The following is an 18,006-nucleotide window of genomic DNA, read 5'->3' on the forward strand; positions in this document are numbered from 1 at the left end:
ATAAAATTAAAAATTTTCAGATTATTCATGTATGAAGATAACCATTCATTGAGGAAAGATGAAGTCGAAATTGACAACGTCATTAATACAGCTCTTTGGCTATTAGAGCATAATGATAAATGATTGATAGAAGATTGAAATACAAATAAAAAAATTAAGAATCTAATACATTATAAATTTCAAGTACTAAATATTGGTTAAACATTAATTTTGTATAAAGTTAGAACGGCGCTGTTCAATTCGAATTTTGAATGTGTATGAACAAAATACAGGCAATAAATATCAAAAATTTCCATTTTCACATATATATAGTTACTTTAATATAAATCTCATATACATAAATGTATATGTATGTACAAAAATATGCACTATAAAAGTGAGCGCAAGATACGCTGTATAAAATATATATACAAAATATCAATAATACTCGAAAAATTTTATAGTATTATATCATAAAATTTCGCTTAAAACTTGTATGTGTATATTAGAAAGACACTACTTACAGAAATTCGCTTCATATATTTGTGTATCTGTAATTAGTCTTTTCATTTTGATATGGACTACACAAGGGCGTCCGTCAAATAGGCAATGATAATTCTAAGTAATGAAATAGATTTTAATATTTTTATCATTGCTAAAAATGATTTCTATACTATAACAATTATTGTCTTTGATTTAATTTACTACATAGTGTAAATCACAATCGATTTACTTTTTTACATAATTATACAAAATATAATTAAGTTTTGGCCATCTAGAAAGACTCACTTGTTTACTTTTATTTTCCCAAAAAATCAATAATTCTTATAAAAGGTTATCAAAATGCTACACAGATTTTACAATTTACCTTGTAATTGAACTCAATGCAGTTTATATACAGTATTTTAATCATTTTTAAATGCTGATTTAATACGTAAACAATGCATAATTTTTACTAAGTTGTTTAAAAATGATCAAAATAATAGGATAATCATTTTTTAAAATATTTTTTGGCATGAATTTTAATTCTTTTTAAAATAATAATATCTTCAAATAATGAGTTTGAGATTCGTTAAAAATTTATAAAATTTAACATGTATTGTTTGTTAAGAAGATTCAATAATAAATTATCTAATTACAACATTAGATAATTCAAAGTTGTGATGTGATGCATGAAACTCTGATTCATGTATTAACAGCATGACTTTGAGTTGGAAATAAAGAATCGTAACTTGGTGGTAAATCCTTGTCATGAAGAGATGAAGGCACAGCTACCTCCAGCATTGGAGCTGTAGGCACATATGGTGGGTTTGGTGCACCTTGTTCACCTCGTTCCATTGGCAATCCAGAAGTGCTGCCACTCACGGTATTGGATGGTCCTGCACAATCTGGTGACCAGCAAAGTTTTTTGTGTTTTCGACAAATCCACAGGCACAGCGTAAATATAATCAAACATAAAAATATAGTTGTCACTGCGCTAATGGTCACTTTTGTTCCAGTTCCATCACTTTCTATCCGATTCATTATGTTTGTACAGTTTTTCTCATCATAGCAATACCGACTATGACAATTTTTATAATGATCACAGATGTATTTTAAATTGATACACGTATCGATCACATGTTCTGTATTATATATTCTTATAAATCCTTCTCCAATCATTTCTGTGATTTTGTAATCTGAAATTGATACAAACATGATAATCAATGAAATGATTTAAGTGCTCTCAATGTTCATTGTTAATATTTTGAAATTTACCTCTGCATGGAGTATATGTTATAACTAAATCAAGTTTTTCCCCTGGAAGCAGTGGTTGTTTTGATATAAATATTTCAGTTGTTATTTTTCCTTGCGCACTGAATTCTTCAACCATAGCTGGTATAAAATCTAGGCCATTTTGATTATCTGTATTTGGTTCTTCGTATGGAATGTAATGTTTCAAACCATTGGTGAAATCAATTTTGCCGCAGTACCTCTTCGGTGGACCACCAAATTCTGATGTAAACTAAAATGAAGAAATAAATGAATCATCTATTCATTTGCAAACAAAAATATTGGGTCATAAATAAATACCATAATGTAGTCCAAGCACTCGGTTCCATTGCGTCGAAGAGACATGCTTTGCACAACTGCAAAGAGCGCATCACCTTTGGTCGCCTTAACTCTGAACTTACAGTGTTTGTTGTACTTGACGTACCAAGTATCAAAGACGTGTGAGGGCTCAATCAGAATAGCTAAATCCCGTTTTCCCCTATTCCTGAGATCATCGATAACTTGAACTTTGTCGGTCGAAGGATTGCAAATAGCTGGATTGTCCAAATTGACTACAGGTAAACACACAAACAAAGACAATAAACATATGAAGGGATGAAACGAAATCGCGTACAATTTCACGCGATGTGTATGCGATACATGAGCACGTTGAAAGCATTATTGCGTTTATTATACTCACTAGGAATATAGTTCTTCCGAGAATCCAGTTTCCCGATGGTACTCGTGAAAAACAGCAAAAGAAGATAAATGCAGTTCGCCTTGCAGTGGTCCGCCATCTTGAATCAACTGTCATAAAGACATGTAGAAAGAGTCCTTAGAGCACTCCACAACAAGTCTAGCCACAGCCCACAAGACTGCACCGCAACCGAAGACTGAACGCAGCTTATTCGTCACTCCGGATAAACAAGTATATTACAGAGAGTCGTAAAACAGCGAATTAGTCAGCGCACCACATAATACACGGCTCAGCACACAGAGCATCGACGTCGAAGAATATCCGCAGACGAAGTGTGCTCCTCTAATTCCCTCTCACCTCCGTCGTCATCTCGCGAGTGAGAATTTTCCGGGGAATCGATGACGTCATTTGTCAAAATATAGATATATATAATACGACGCGCGTGCCTACGTGCCACCGATACACGCGGAGTGCAGATTCTCGTGGTAGGCGTGTTGGAACGTGTTTGCTTTGCACTCTCGGCCAGTACACTGACAGCGAGAACTGGGATTGACCGTCATCAGCTAAACTGCGCACGCGCACTTCGAGATCAAAACAATGCACCTGATGCTGCCAATGTAACTGCATCAATGTAAATTGTTGTACTCGGCTGCTGCTCGCTATATTATTATATATCTGTATACGTGTGCTATGGAAAGGCGCATGAATGGAAGCTAATAGCGTTTGCAGCGGGTTTTGCAACCAAGTTGAGCTAACAAAGAACTTGCGTGCGCTCGGATAAAATGGAGTACAGGTATGAAGTTTTTCCTCGCACCAAACAGTATGATGATGATTTTTAATCGTATATAAAATATTTAATAGTTTTCGAACCAATTGCAGCATTGAGAATTATGCGAACATCAAAAATATCGGTCTAGATTTCGGCGAAGTAGAGGTGGGAGTGACGAAAATTAAATCAATTAAAATTGTCAATCAGAGCAGCGTAAGTATACAACTAATAATAGATCCTCTAATGCTAATGCGGCCATAACCCGAGATCATTATACAACATAATTTAATTTGAACCGTTAGCATCAATTTGTGTATTCTAGAAATTCACACACACACACACACACATGTTTTACGCTCTAGAACAAGCAATCCTACGTGGTTCAAAAGGATTCATTAAGTAATCCGTTAGACTGCGTCTTCAATGCCCTGGAATACACGTGGACACTGATGCCCTGCGAGTCTTACGTGTGCGACATCAGTTACAGGCCGATATTACCGAACAGAAAATGCACGGATTACTTTTTCGTTACCGACACAAGCAATTGCTGCTACAAAATAGTAGTTCAGGGATCCAGTTTAGGTGCGAATCTTCTTTATTACATCGATATGAGCTGATTATAAAAAAGATATACTTTAATAGGTTCCCAAGTTACCTCTTCGGCGACGAGGTTGATAATGGTTTGCGAAAATATGCAGTGCAGAAAGCAAAAATGCTTCAAACTGACGAACCATGCAAAAGTCGGGGCTAAATTTATGTTCGACATCGACATCGCTCAATGTCCTTTTAAAATTAACGAGCTGAGCGGCGTCATAAAAGCTTCGTCGAGCAAATGCTTCACGGTTTCGTTCGAGCCTACCGGTGCCGGGATTTTCAAGTATCGTCTGTCGTGTCTTGTGCTCCACCAGGTTCTTAAAGGTTTATAAAATTTATTTTATAGGCTTCTAACTTATTATAAGTATTTTTTTTTTCTTGTCATTTCAGACACCACTTATTCTGGAGCTTTACGGTAGTCTACCCTGTAGCCCAGGCCAAGACTACATCAAGGCTTTTAACTCCAAAATCGAAATGATCGAAGAACTAGACATCTCGGATAATTTTACAAACTATTTGCGCGACACGACGGGCGTAGTCAAAAGCAACCCACCGGCGATTTCGCTATCTTGGAACTTCATGGATTTCGGCCAAATGCAAACCGGTTCGGAAAATTACGTGAAAAGGACCCCGCAAACTGTATGTTTGACTAATCACAATATATTCAATTTACTCGTCATCTGGGAAAAAGGTATAGATCATGCCTGCGATTCTACCTACCTTCTGCCATCCACTATACCATGCATGCTTTTTCAGATGTTTCAAAAACATTCAGTATTCAACCACAAGAAGCTAAAGTGCGCAGCAATCAATCAATAATTTTCGAAATCCGATTCGATCCTGCCGAAGAAAACACTTTTTATTCGAGAGAGCTGATAGCGCGAACTTTTCGATTACCTTGTTGCGAAACCAGTTTTAACGATATCGAAGCGATACAAACGAGCACAGTTCCTGATTACGTTTCTCTTCGCCTGATTGGTATACATGATGAATAAAATTTGTTAATATATTATAACAGCCAATCGATGTTTTCGCATGTTAAAAAAATATATCAAGGTCACACCTACAGTTACGGCTTGAATGATTGCATACCGCAGTACGAAATCCCGGAGACTGTGATAATGCCAGCTTGCATTCCTGCTACGCCGGTTTACACGACGTTTATGATAAAAAATTTTTGCCAGCAGCCTCTGATGTTTTGTTTTGTTCCGCCGGACACGAGTCACTATAGCATCAAACCAATGATGGGACTTATTGGACAGTAAGATATATGAATTTTCATTACTCGTGAATGTAAAAGTATCACAACGTGTCATCATGATTTCAACTATTATGGCATGGCTATTCAACGTTATGAATGTATGATCGGAACACCTCAAAATATTTACAAAAATTATTTAATTACTTGTTTTGCAAACAAATCTACTCCATTTCACTTCTGAAGCAAGTCAAAAATAAGAATGCATTTGTAATATTTTTCGAACAGTCCCTAAAAAGTAAAAAATCTTTCAAAGCAAGCAGGAGCACCAAGTAATAGCGGTGCAGCTGTTTCCCGAAGCCGAAAGTGATCGTGCCTACGTCGAACGCTGGGCAGTTCGACTAAACGGCAATCCCGAGTACGAGATCTATATCGATCTTCAGGGCTTCGCCGAGCAAGCAAGCCTCGTCTTCGGCGACGTCAACACCGTGACCCTCGATCCGGTGCACATCGGCTGCCGACACACACAGTCGATACCAGTACGCAACCCAACGCGACACTGCGTGCGGTGAGTAATTTCGCGCTACATACCCCCTGATAAGATATGGAATTGCGATTACCACGTGGAATCAAGGCGAATTCGCGCATAAATATTGACGATCCAGATTTACAATGTGCTTGCGTGGTTGGTAAATACGAAAGTGCAAAGGCAATTCAGTTCTGTTTACGGAATAATAAATATAAGTTTGTGTATCTGTATGAGTTTGCAAAATATGATTCGGGAGCGAGGTTAACGCTTATTCGGTGGATGAGTTATACTGCACAAAGACAGAAAAATACTCTGTAGCTTGCGATTTATTGCCAGAGCATAATTTTTTTATTTTGAAATGTGTTTGTTATAGATTTGAATATTCAAGCAGTGACTTTCCAAAAGAACTTTCTGTTCAGGAGATAAGTGGTATTATACATCCAAATGAAACGGTGCTCCACGATTGGACTTTTGCGCCAGACCGATTGGGCGATTCAAACTTCGAAATCTCTTGCCGATTACGTACCGATATGAGCAGCAGAAGTACCGCCGTAAAAGTCGATGTGACTGGAAAATGCGCTGAGGGATCTCTTATAGTAATTCTACAGATTGAATTAATCTAGCAAACATGGCTATATACAGTATACATCCTTATTAAAAAAAAGCTTTCTAATCTTACAAGGCGATTCCCGAAGAATTGAATTTCGGTGAACGAGCTTACAAAGAAGTGTGTGAGTCGGAATTCAAAATGTTCAACTTCAGCCCAGTCACGATCAATTTTTCACTGATTTGTCGGCCTTCAAAACCGTTAGAAATAATGAACGAGCCAGAAAATGATATTGAGATTTCGCCAATATGCGGATCAATCAGTCCAGGAAGAGGAGAAAAAATTAAAATTGTCCTAACTCCAACCCAGCCAGGGTTTTATGAACTGAATATTCAGTACTACGTTAGGTCACACCTAACGGCGGATACTGTGATTCCACTGATCGAACCGCAAAATCTTTGTACACTACACTGCATGTGCTATTTACCCACAATACAAGTGAGCTAATTTTTTATTTTTTAACGATGTTTGCGTGTTGAATTTTAAATATTTATCTGTAGGTGCAGGATTTGCTATACCGAGCAGAAACTAACAAACAAGTCAGTAAAGTTTCTCTGTGGAAATCCTTATGTATTGACGAGTAAGTTAAAATCTATACGTGCAATTATACCAAGTTAACAAACCTCTACATAAATGCAACATTCTTTACTATAGCTTCAATATAGCCTTAACAAATCTACTACCTTATCAAGAGACGTCAGTGGAAATGACTATCCCATTCGTCGATCTAAATGAAAACGAAAAGTTTTTAATAAAACTATTAGTAAAAAATACAAAGCCAATAAAATCTACATTATCTCTCAAACAACAAAGTACTTGTTTATGCAATGATCAAAAGAGAAAAAGCCGACCGAGAACAAAATCTACTTCGAAAAATGGTTGTTTGTACTGCGTTCACGATCACTCATGTTCAATTTTCCCGACAAAAATGACGTTATCGGTAAGACTTTTGTTTTAAAAATTACTCGTATACGCCTATACTTATAGAAGGCTGTTATTTGAATATATTATGCAGCCTGGCGAAACGGGTATTCTCACAATAGACATATCAAGTGATACCTTACAGCCATCTGGAATATTTTGGGATTTAAAAATAGGGGAAGAAAGATATATTAATTGGAATATCAAACTCGAAAATCAAATAATTTTGTCTGGCAATTACTTAAACTTCAAACAAATAAATCTTAAACGGCTTTACATGCGCTATCAGGTGCTTCATTTGTTTTATAAATCTTTATTATAATATTGTTTTTTGTATTATAAAGGGTAAATCATTGTCATTTCATCTTTATAGACAGCTTGGATATACAACGACAAAGAATGCGAAGCTTCTTACACAGTAGACATTAAAAATCTTGTTATGATGAACAAGAAACATTACGGAATTATTTTCACATGTTTAAATCCTCAAGGGATTCTGAAAAAATATGAGCGCCAACCGATAATCTTTGGATTTTGTCCGAACCGATTCGGAATATTTAAAGTAAATTTTTGTTCGAATTATTAAAATATTTTTATCAGTTAATCAAACTGACAATAGATAAACTAAAATTCGTGTAAAATTTTACAGACAACTGTTTTAATAAAAGTCAACGATATTGCATCAATTTTAAACATAGAAGCCGAATCCACATGCACTGCTCGAGAGATTGATATTGAGCATGATAATTGTCCGCTTTCGGATACATTCACGACTCCGGAAATAGAAGTATACTTCAACCATAATTGCGTCATAGCTTCCCCTATATCAACCCACGGAAAATTGATCAAATTGGTCATGGTTCATAATCATCATCCCCAAGACGTTTTGCAATATACGTGGAAAAAGTATGCTATTTTTAAAAATAACTTACATCAAGTTTAGCTGTTGAAGAAAATAACAATTTTTCAGTTGCGAGATACCTGAGCTAGTTAAAATCAATGTAAATCCAACTTGCGGCTTAATACAGCCTCAAACTCTGCTAACTTTCATGATAGAAATAGACGTTGGTTCTTACGAATGCTGCTTAGATATTGATTTATTCTGTGATTTTATAAACGTGAGCGAAAGACGTCTTGCAGAAAAAAAGAAGTCGGAAGAGGAAAAAATGTTGTGCCAGCTGAAAAACGAATTCACTATTACAGATAAAGGAATCCTTCTTCCTGTACAGTATACTATTTTTCTTGTTACATAAATACCCATAAAAAATTATACGATTTCAATTTAACAAGTTATTATTTCATTTTTGAATTTCCAGAAGAAACCGATTTTCGAAGAAACAAAGAAACCATCAACGTTTTGCAAAACGTTGACGTTAAAAATCCATACCTACGATTCCGAATCCGCTGATGACAGAGTTGAGTTGCATTACCAATTAAAAAATACACCAAATGAAGAAATCGCGAGAAAATTGACTACTTCCAATAAAAGCATTTCTGCAAATGCAGCTAACATGTCAACTCATATTTTTGAGAGTATGATATGGTAAGTCAGCTTTTCTGATATTTCACTTTTTTTTTTCATTTATATAAAGAATTAGCAAATTATATTAATAAGCTGCGACGCGTACGTAATTTTCGCAGGGATATTATCAATAGTAGCAGTTTCTCTAAAACGTTAAAAGAAAATCTAAATAATGTTCACGATCTTAAATATTCTCAACTACCAGTCGACATTGGAAGACGAAAAAATCAAGCAGAAAGAACGGAACTCGTTCCACCGAAACGACATGTGCAAGACGTTTTGCATACCGTAAATAGATACTTGAAATTCACCTTGAGCTTAGAATATTATATAATCTTCCACACAAATTATAAAAATATTCTATTTTATATAGATGATATGCATGGTTGTCCATGAAGAATTCAACTTTGATACGGCACACTTTTCTCACCCTACTGATATTCGGCAAATATCTTACCAAAAAACTTACATGGAAGAACACCATCATCATCGTCGTCATAGTAAAAAAATGTTTATGAATAAAAGCATGCAATAAAGTATGCGAAGTATTGGGAAATGAGACAACAATAGATGTATATTAGGAACCTCGGCTTACCTAAAGCTTCTAGCTGATGCAATAAGTTTGCCGCCGTTTCAGTATTTTCCCAGACATAAGTATAAGTCGGGATTCGGAAAAACACTTGCGCGGATTTTCTAGCTTGAGCTGCTTGAGCGGCAAATCATTTTGTGGTGATTTTTTATCTATAATGCATATTTGAGTAAATCATGCTTTACTATATAACGATATTAACGATAAACAATAGTAATAGTTACCGTGTAGTATAGAGTATAGCCACTCGCTAGCCACCGCATACAGTTATTCGCACACATGCATAAACCGCAAGCATACGTGTGTACTCGCAGCGTCATCTGCTAGACTGCTACGTATAAGTAGGTACTCGTGTCGTGGGTTTTTCTCCATCTTTTTCGTGTATACAAAGCAGCCGTGTGAAAGCTGCGTGCTGCACACGCTATTTCATCACATTAATTAGTGTACATAATCAAGCCATAATACAAAATGGTAAGTACCATCAGAAAATATTTTCGTTGTACTACAATCGCAAACGAAATCCGCTTCAAATTATAGTGTACTCATTGTATAATCATTGAATGACTGTCGACCTAACCTCGCTTCTCTTGCACCTGCAAGTGATTTGGAAGCTATAAAGTAAATTAAAATCTGTGTATTTTTAAAATATTTCAAATAAGTACTTATGTGCAAAATTTTGAAGTTGACTTCTTTATGAGAACTAACAAAACTGTGAATCGGTCATTCAAATCTCTTTAAAACAATGTTGCTCCTTGTTTTAGGCTACAGCTGCTGAAAGGAAAGGTACTTTCAAAGTGCAGTACCTTCAAAAAATTGAAGATGAGGCACACAAAAAGTGGGAAGATCAAAAGATCTTTGAAGAAGATGCTCCATCGCAACCAAGAAAGAGTAACGATGAGAAGTTTTTTGCTACTTTTCCATTCCCCTACATGAATGGCAGGCTTCATTTGGGACATGCATTTTCATTATCAAAGTGCGAGGTATAAAATCTATTCCATTTTAAAAGCTGAAAAACAATAGCATTATGAGGAATTAAAAATTTTAATATAATTATTCTAGTTTGCAGTAAGGTACAATCGACAATTGGGAAAGAGAGTTCTTTTTCCTTTTGGTTTCCACTGTACAGGAATGCCAATCAAAGCTTGTGCCGACAAACTTAAACGTGAGATGGAAACATATGGATATCCTCCAGAATTTCCTGCAACTGAAGATGAACCTGTAGAAGAAGCAAATAACGATGTAGTCATTATAGATAAAAGCAAAGGAAAGAAGGTCAGTTGGGTGTTCGTTGTTTTGGAATAAAAACTCAAATTTTATATTTCATCCTTACAGAGTAAAGCTGTAGCTAAAACTGGTTCTGCCAAGTATCAGTGGCAAATAATGCAAACTCTTGGACTGAAAGATGAAGAAATTAAACATTTTGCTGATGCCGCATACTGGCTTGACTACTTCCCTCCTCTTGCTGTGCAAGATTTGAAAGCATTTGGTTTATTTGTATGTAATAGCACAACTAATAGTATAGAAACTAGCATATTTTCAATAATAATTAATTGAAATTGTTACTTTTTAGACGGATTGGCGACGTACATTTATAACAACAGATGCCAACCCATTTTTCGATTCATTCGTAAGATGGCAGTTTCAACATCTTAAAGCAAGAAATAGAGTCAAATATGGTAAAAGGTACACTATTTTCTCACCAAAAGATAATCAACCATGTATGGACCATGATAGACAGTCAGGTGAAGGAGTGGGCCCACAAGAGTACACTCTAATCAAAATAAAGATGTTAAAGCCATACCCAAAAAAGCTTCAGTAAGTTTTGGAATTAGTATCAAATTCATTCTAAGTATTCAAAATATTATTCAGGTGTTCAACAAAGATTGAAACTCTGTATCATTTTATAGGTCTATACCTGATACAACACCTGTATATTTAGTAGCAGCAACTCTTAGACCAGAAACAATGTATGGCCAGACAAATTGCTGGGTACACCCAGATATACGTTATATTGCTTTCTCAACTGTAAAAGGAGAAATTTTCATCTCGACTAAAAGATCAGCAAGTAACATGTCTTGGCAAGGATTTACCAAGGATGAAGGTAAAATCGATGTTATAGTTGAATTAACTGGAATGGTAAGTTAATGTAGTATTAACACTGTGCATTGATTATTAATAGTATATAAGAATGTAAATAGTAATAATAATGTAATTTTATTTTAGGACATCATGGGAGTATCATTGAAATCTCCTAAAACTTCTTATGATGTGATCTACACTTTGCCAATGTTGACAATTAAGGAAGATAAAGGTACTGGTATTGTGACATCTGTACCTAGCGATTCTCCTGATGATTATGCTGCACTTGTTGATTTGAAGAAAAAACAGCCATTTAGAGAAAAATATGGAATCGCTGATCATATGGTTTTGCCCTATGAACCGGTAAGAAAACAAACAAGATATGTCAATATTTATTAATAAATTAAATGCTATGTATATGATAAAATTTAATCTATTTTGATTCTAGGTTCCGATTCTTGAAATTCCAGATTTTGGTAAACTTTCAGCTGTCACAGTTTATGAACAATTAAACATACAATCGCAAAACGATTCAGTAAAACTGCAGCAGGCTAAAGAAATGGTTTATTTAAAAGGTTTTTATGATGGCGTATTATTAGTCGGTCCATATAAAAATAAAAAAATACAAGACGTTAAAAAGAATATAAGAGATGAAATGGTGAACGACAATGAAGCTGTCGTCTATTATGAGCCTGAAAAAACGATCATTTCGCGTTCTGGAGATGAATGTGTAGTCGCTCTGTGTAACCAATGGTACTTGAATTATGGAGAACCTGAGTGGAAAGGTTTGGCAGAGAAAGCTTTAGAAAATTTAGAGACTTTCCATGATGAAGTAAGGAAAAATTTCCAAGCATGTCTTGATTGGCTGCATGAACATGCATGTTCAAGAACTTATGGACTTGGTTAGTAACTTTTAAAGTTGTATTATTTGTTAATTAACTGTTTGATATATTGTTAATTTTTAAGGTAAAATTAAAATTTTTTTTTATAGGCACTAAATTACCTTGGGATGAACAATGGCTGATTGAATCACTATCAGATTCAACAATTTATATGGCGTATTATACAGTTGCCCATTTGATTCAAGGAAATAGTTTCAGAGGAGATAAACCAAACACTCTTAGTATAAAGTATAAATTAATTACCTGAGAAATTTATTGTTATAACAATATCTAAAGTATTCTGATGATCATTTGATCCATTCATTTTTTTTTTTAGAGCTAAAGATATGACTCCTGAAGTGTGGGACTACATTTTTTTTAAAGATAGCAAATTACCTTCTCCAGAAACTTGCAAAATACCAAAACAGTCTCTGGAAATTATGCGGAGGGAATTTCAATATTGGTATCCTGTGGATCTTCGAGTATCTGGAAAAGATCTAGTCCAAAATCATCTGACATACTTTATTTATAATCACACTGCCGTGTGGCCAAAGCAGCCAGAATTATGGCCAAGAGGAATCCGAGCTAATGGTCATTTACTTTTGAATTCAGCTAAGGTACTAAGAAAATGTATTTTATTATAAACTTTTCATAATTTTAAATGAATTATTAACTATCATTTAACTGAATGATAGATGTCAAAGTCTGAAGGTAACTTCTTGACTCTATCTGAAGCTGTTAAAAAGTATTCTGCTGATGGCACGCGTCTCTGCTTAGCTGATTCCGGAGATTCAGTAGAAGATGCAAATTTCGTAGAGCGTACTGCCGACGCTGGTATTCTTCGACTTTACACTTTTATTGAGTGGGTCAAAGAAATTGTCACGACTTCGTCAAGCTCTTTCCGTCAAGGAAAGCCTACTACTTTTAATGATCAAGTGTTTGATAGGTATTTAATATTATTACAAAATTTATATGAAAGTTTCTTTCTAAAGTATAGAATAAATTAAAATAATTGATTTTTTTTTATCCACAGTGAAATAAATCTAAAAATACAGGAGACTGGTGATAACTATTCCAAAATGCTTTACAAAGAAGCATTAAGGACTGGATTCTTTGAATTGCAATCGACGAAAGATAAGTACTTACAATTGAGTTCCTTAGAAACTGTCAACTTGGATCTCCTAATGCGATTCATAGAAGTACAAACAATTTTACTTTCGCCAATTTGCCCACACGTTGCAGAACATGTATGGGAATTGATTGGAAAGGTAAATATATATATATATATATATATATATATATATATATATATATATATATATATATATATATATATATATATATATATATATATATATATATATATATATATTATATATATATATATATATATATATATATATATATATATATATATATATATATATATATATATATATATATATATATATATGTATATATATATATATATATATATATATATATATATATATATATACATATATTTTTTCATTATTATTTTGTTTTATGAGAAGTATTTTTGAAACTGCTTTTAAAAGTCCTAGATTTATTAAAATATGTCTGAAAATTTCAGAAAGGTACTGTTTTGAATGCTGGTTGGCCTAAAGTGGGTAAAATTAATGAAATACTGATAAAATCATCGCAATATCTTATGGATGCCGCACATTCATTTAGAGTACGTTTGATTAATCATTCGACGGTCAAGACGAAAAAACAGCAAAAAGGTCCAGTAGCTGCGATAGAAAAACCGACAAATGGTACTATTTATGTAGCAAAAACTTGGCCTGCTTGGCAAAGTTCAGTTCTTACAAGTATGAAAGAAATGTACACAGTGAGTAATAATAAGTGCAATAATTTATGCAATTATACATTTTAACTGAATAATTTCTTATATAAATGTATTGTTTGCATAGAAAAATGGCAATAATCTTCCAGAAAACAAAGTCATTGCAGCTGAACTAGCAAAGAAGGCTGATCTAAAGAAATACACAAAAAGAGTTATGCCTTTTGTACAAATGACAAGAGAGAAAATGGAATCAGTTGGCATTGGTGCTCTTAATTTAACTTTAGATTTTAGCGAATTCGATGTCCTAACAGGCAGTAAAGATTATTTGCGTAATACTCTTGATGTAAGTATCATAATGAATAATACATCTTGAACAATAAACAAATTTATTATATGGAATATTCGATTATCATAGCTAGAAGATTTAGAAATCAAGTTTGCCGATGAAGCAGAAGACAAGACGAAAGAGGAGTGTTGTCCTGGAGCACCATACATCACTTTTTCTGTAAAACCCGGTTTACCAGTACGATTTGTCAACCCCCAAAAATGCAACGGCTTATTTGAAGCATCAATTAAAATAAGTCATGGCGATACGACAAAGCAAATTATTACTAGACTTGCAAAAGAAAAGAATATAAAAGGTGCATTGAACTTTCATAATGGAATATTGGAAGATCTTTTTTTCAAAGCTAAGGTGAAACATCTTATTTTTCAGACTCCTCCACAGTTACTCTGTATCGCCATGAGGATCCAGTTCTAGGTCCCCGTGTGATCCCAACTGAAAATATTTTCTCAAATAAGCAAAAATTATCAGATGATGCAGTATTTTCTTTAGACTTGGAAAAAGAAGTAGTAAGAATTCAAGTTGGAAATAAGACTCATGACATAGGTGGAGAAATTATATATTGTGCTGAAATATAGCAGATGCTCTAAGCTGGAAAAGAATCTGTATTTTTAAAAGATGCACGCTCCAAGAGCTATGAAATGTTGTATTATTTATACATTTAACTGAAATTTTGTTAAATATATTTATCATAATAAATTATAAAAAATCAAACTTTTGCATTTTCATTTTTTTAAACTTGGAAAATTATTAGGCATGGTATAAATCTAAAAGTGATAAACAAACAAAGCATATGAAATATAAAAAGTTTATTATCTATTATTGTTTGTCACATAAGGATCAGGGATTCGTCGAAATACTGCTAAAAATTTGTCACCCTTGTTCCTGGTAACCTTTTGACCTTCCTCAGTACTTTCATACAATTTCTCAACAATAGGATCTGTAATCTGCAAATATTTATCATATATTTTAGTATCTTACTTTACAATTTATGTAAAAAATATTAAAAAATTTACCAATTCTTCTTCTGGAATACGTTCAAACAAAGGATGTTCTGTCAAATGTTGCACCATCCATTCGTGTAAATCTTTGACATCAGTCATAGTGTAAACAATAGCCTGTGAATATATTTCAATTCAATGATTTTGAACTTTTTTTCATTTATTAAAAACTTTAAGTTTAAAACTATCCTCGTTTAAAAATCTTGTTATTTTGATAAGAATGATATCTTTAGAGATTGTATAATTTTGCTGTGAAAGCAAAATACTTACATTTTCAGCTAAAATATACGCGTATTCTGCTAAAAGACATTTGTTAATAATACGCCACTTGTGTTTAGCTTTCTTAAAATGTGGATCAGGGTACAAGAAAAACATTTTTTTCAATTGACCTTTATGGAAATAGTTGGGCAAATATTTCATTGCATTAGTTCTAACACAAGCAATGTTTCCATATTGGCCAGGGTGTTGAGATCTTAGAGCTTCTATTCTATCCATAACATAATCAGAAACTTTTACTCTTATTTCCATTCCAACAATTAAATTATCCGGAAACATGGGTGACAATGTAACTAAAAAGTAAAGATGTCCAAGTATAAGAACAATATTTCTTTAGAAACCAATGATTTGGCAAGTATCACAATTATATATTATGTTCATAAAAAGTGTAAACCTACCAAGCAGTCCACCGTAGCCACAGCCAACATCGGCAAATTCTACAGGTTTGCTTAATTTCTTAATATCACTGCTTGTATCAGATTTATCAACAAAGTCTGAATACAACGTACTCCAATCCATTGCATCAGGCTTTACAGGACTGTAAAAATAATCCAATGATAATACTATTTTTATACTATAATTCTTATAGCATATTATTTCATAAAGCTATAACTTACTATTCAATGCAGTGATCTGCTATAGGATTGGAGTGAGCTCTTTGTCGATAGAACTTTTTTTGGGGTAGAGCTTTTGGTGCATTTGCCATTGTTATTTAATGTATGTATTAACACTATGGGAAGAATTATTTTTAAATAAAAATCTTATGTACTAGATATTTGTATTATTATTATAGTTTATTAATTTCATTAAAAACAGATTGATACAATCAAGTGTAAAATTGTTCTCTCATTTGAGATCTTGGACTACTTTTAAAAGCAGAAATAGACATAAATATTAAATGTTTTTCACTAATTTTTCTATGTCAATACTTTGGAAATATAATATTATTCACACAGAAATTCTTTATAAAAGCGCGGCAATAAATGATATAAATAAACAATCGTTAAAAAATAACTAACCTTTCATGAAACCACTGTTTTAGCACACACAGCAATCCACAGTTACTCGGAGTAAAAAGCACGCGACTTAAACCAATATTTGTCACACTTTTTCTCTCAGAACTCGAGTAAAAACATAAGAACTAAGATAATATGATATATAACAAGAAAAACGACTGACACGTGTTGTGTGCACACGCTGCATCGAGCGAAGCGGTCGATTTGCCTGCAAGCCTGCACCTCTCTCTCTCTCTCTCTCTTGCAAGCCTTGCGCTAGTACATGCCAAGTACACGCTTCAGCACAGAGTGAAAAGAGACAGCTATAGCGTAACAACAAGCGAGATTCACCGGCGGTAGAAAAGGGACAGAGAACACGCGGTCGAGACTCGAGCCTAAAACGGCGAATCTCGCAGCTGCGTGGGACACGATGCGCGTGCGGCCCTGCCACTGGCAAATCAGCTGATCGCGACAGCCGAGCCCCCTGACGGTCGGATTCCGCGTATACACGCGCAGACTGCGAGGAAAAACCTCTTCGCTAATGCTAATCGCTTCTCTTGGCCAAAAGAGACACAGAGCTAACGGACAAAGTAGTGCAGGCGATCCCCAAAAGTAGTCAGAAACAGTGACTGGTATCTGGTAGCTATGCTGCACTGAACGAATATCGCACTGTGTGTTGTTCCTACCTCCGTCCCTCTCCGACCGCGCGTTGCGTGCATTTTTTATTCGGATTCGGTCTCCCTTCCTTCCTTGCCCCTCGCCTTTCGTTTCCGTGCCTCCACGAGGCGCGCGTGTGCTTTTCTACTGCTGCACTTTCTTTCTCGTTCTGCAGCAACAGCAGAGTAGCAGGCCTCAGTCAGCAAGAGCATTAGAAGAAAGGAAAAGTGCATAGTGTCGTTACTTGCCGTGAAGTGATTGTGTGTGGTGCGCGCGTTAGATATCGGGAGAAAAAAACAACGTCGACGTGCTCTTCTGGGTAATAATAGTTATAGCTTTCTCTCCGAAAAGCAAGAGAGAGGGAGAGAGATGTGACTGCGGAGGTTCCGCTCGCACGCACGCATCTTTGTTTCGTCGATCGTCGTCGAGGTTTTTTCCTATATACGCTCCCCTCGTTGTGAGTTGTGAGCCTCCCTGTTGAGGACAGCAGGGCAAAGGTATACTCTGTGCGAGACAGTCGTCCTGCTGCTTTGGAGGGTGAGAAGGAAGAGAGCCGCCCTTGAAACCGACCAGGTTATGCCAGGGAAGAGCTGCCACTGCTACTGCTGTACTGCTAAGCTGCTGAGGAAAACGAGCTTCTGCCGTTAGGTGAGTCGACCAGAGGTTATTCTATAGCTATAGCTATATTTTCTCACAAATGCAATATCTTTTTCAACGTTGTTTTTTACTTCCATGCATAAAGTGTATTGTTATGGTTTGTTTCGTTGGCGAACGATCGTCAACGTTCTTTTGTCCTGTATGTAATTGTTT

The 18,006-nt window shown here is 34.9% G+C and overlaps 6 protein-coding genes across 15 annotated transcripts in view; 4 read left to right on the plus strand and 2 right to left on the minus strand.

The window, feature by feature from the left end:
- LOC100677815 (acylamino-acid-releasing enzyme) overlaps positions 1-305 on the plus strand; it is a 29,135-nt gene extending 28,830 nt beyond the window's left edge. Inside the window, exon 14 of the mRNA XM_003426360.5 lies at positions 21-305. Within this exon, the coding sequence (XP_003426408.1) occupies positions 21-123 (103 nt within the window). The 3' untranslated portion in view covers positions 124-305. The remainder of the gene's footprint in view (positions 1-20) is intronic.
- Positions 290-5,547, minus strand: LOC100677875. The gene is made up of 4 exons (XM_003426362.5): positions 2,432-5,547; positions 2,053-2,303; positions 1,738-1,984; positions 290-1,658 (listed from the first exon to the last, which is right to left on the minus strand). Exons 1-4 carry the CDS (start codon positions 2,526-2,528, stop codon positions 1,165-1,167), a joined length of 1,089 nt encoding a protein of 362 aa, XP_003426410.1. The 5' UTR covers positions 2,529-5,547; the 3' UTR covers positions 290-1,164.
- LOC100678188 (cilia- and flagella-associated protein 65-like) lies at positions 3,097-9,124 on the plus strand. 6 transcript variants are annotated; one of them, XM_008208356.3, is made up of 19 exons: positions 3,097-3,221; positions 3,308-3,410; positions 3,560-3,779; positions 3,840-4,105; positions 4,182-4,482; positions 4,548-4,769; positions 4,848-5,052; positions 5,306-5,557; positions 5,892-6,114; positions 6,201-6,563; positions 6,626-6,705; positions 6,780-7,065; positions 7,141-7,335; positions 7,420-7,608; positions 7,696-7,952; positions 8,017-8,269; positions 8,363-8,589; positions 8,688-8,856; positions 8,942-9,124. In XM_008208356.3, the coding sequence occupies exons 1-19, from the start codon at positions 3,211-3,213 to the stop codon at positions 9,101-9,103; spliced, it is 3,984 nt and encodes a 1,327-aa protein (XP_008206578.1). In that variant the 5' UTR covers positions 3,097-3,210; the 3' UTR covers positions 9,104-9,124. The 6 variants fall into 6 exon arrangements, 5 of the variants coding, with proteins under 5 accessions (XP_008206578.1, XP_031781595.1, XP_008206576.1 ...); XM_008208354.3 differs by having other exon boundaries at positions 3,117-3,221; positions 3,290-3,410; XM_008208355.3 differs by having other exon boundaries at positions 3,117-3,221; positions 3,290-3,410; positions 6,632-6,705.
- A 107-nt stretch (positions 9,125-9,231) lies between these two features.
- On the plus strand, positions 9,232-14,981 carry LOC100115181 (leucine--tRNA ligase, cytoplasmic). The gene is made up of 16 exons (XM_031925736.2): positions 9,232-9,628; positions 9,919-10,137; positions 10,217-10,429; positions 10,490-10,651; positions 10,728-10,972; positions 11,065-11,293; positions 11,381-11,599; positions 11,685-12,138; positions 12,228-12,366; positions 12,455-12,734; positions 12,813-13,063; positions 13,151-13,385; positions 13,712-13,969; positions 14,052-14,267; positions 14,340-14,565; positions 14,640-14,981. Exons 1-16 carry the CDS (start codon positions 9,626-9,628, stop codon positions 14,843-14,845), a joined length of 3,555 nt encoding a protein of 1,184 aa, XP_031781596.1. The 5' UTR covers positions 9,232-9,625; the 3' UTR covers positions 14,846-14,981.
- Positions 14,982-15,061: 80 nt separating this feature from the next.
- Positions 15,062-17,799, minus strand: LOC100678002 (tRNA (guanine-N(7)-)-methyltransferase). Its single transcript, XM_031925742.2, has 6 exons — positions 16,564-17,799; positions 16,162-16,274; positions 15,943-16,082; positions 15,539-15,837; positions 15,284-15,385; positions 15,062-15,214 (listed from the first exon to the last, which is right to left on the minus strand). The coding sequence occupies exons 2-6, from the start codon at positions 16,248-16,250 to the stop codon at positions 15,080-15,082; spliced, it is 765 nt and encodes a 254-aa protein (XP_031781602.1). The 5' UTR covers positions 16,251-16,274; positions 16,564-17,799; the 3' UTR covers positions 15,062-15,079.
- LOC100115220 (kinase D-interacting substrate of 220 kDa) overlaps positions 17,154-18,006 on the plus strand; it is a 37,519-nt gene continuing 36,666 nt past the window's right edge. For 4 of the 5 annotated variants that reach the window (XM_016987824.3, XM_016987823.3, XM_031925732.2 and 1 more), the window contains exon 1: positions 17,154-17,844. The gene's annotated coding sequence lies outside the window, so the exon portion shown is untranslated. The remainder of the gene's footprint in view (positions 17,845-18,006) is intronic. The other variant, XM_016987831.3, reaches the window with a different exon arrangement.

This window comes from Nasonia vitripennis (assembly GCF_009193385.2).
Source record: "Nasonia vitripennis strain AsymCx chromosome 3 unlocalized genomic scaffold, Nvit_psr_1.1 chr3_random0004, whole genome shotgun sequence".
NCBI classification, from domain to species: domain Eukaryota; kingdom Metazoa; phylum Arthropoda; class Insecta; order Hymenoptera; family Pteromalidae; genus Nasonia; species Nasonia vitripennis.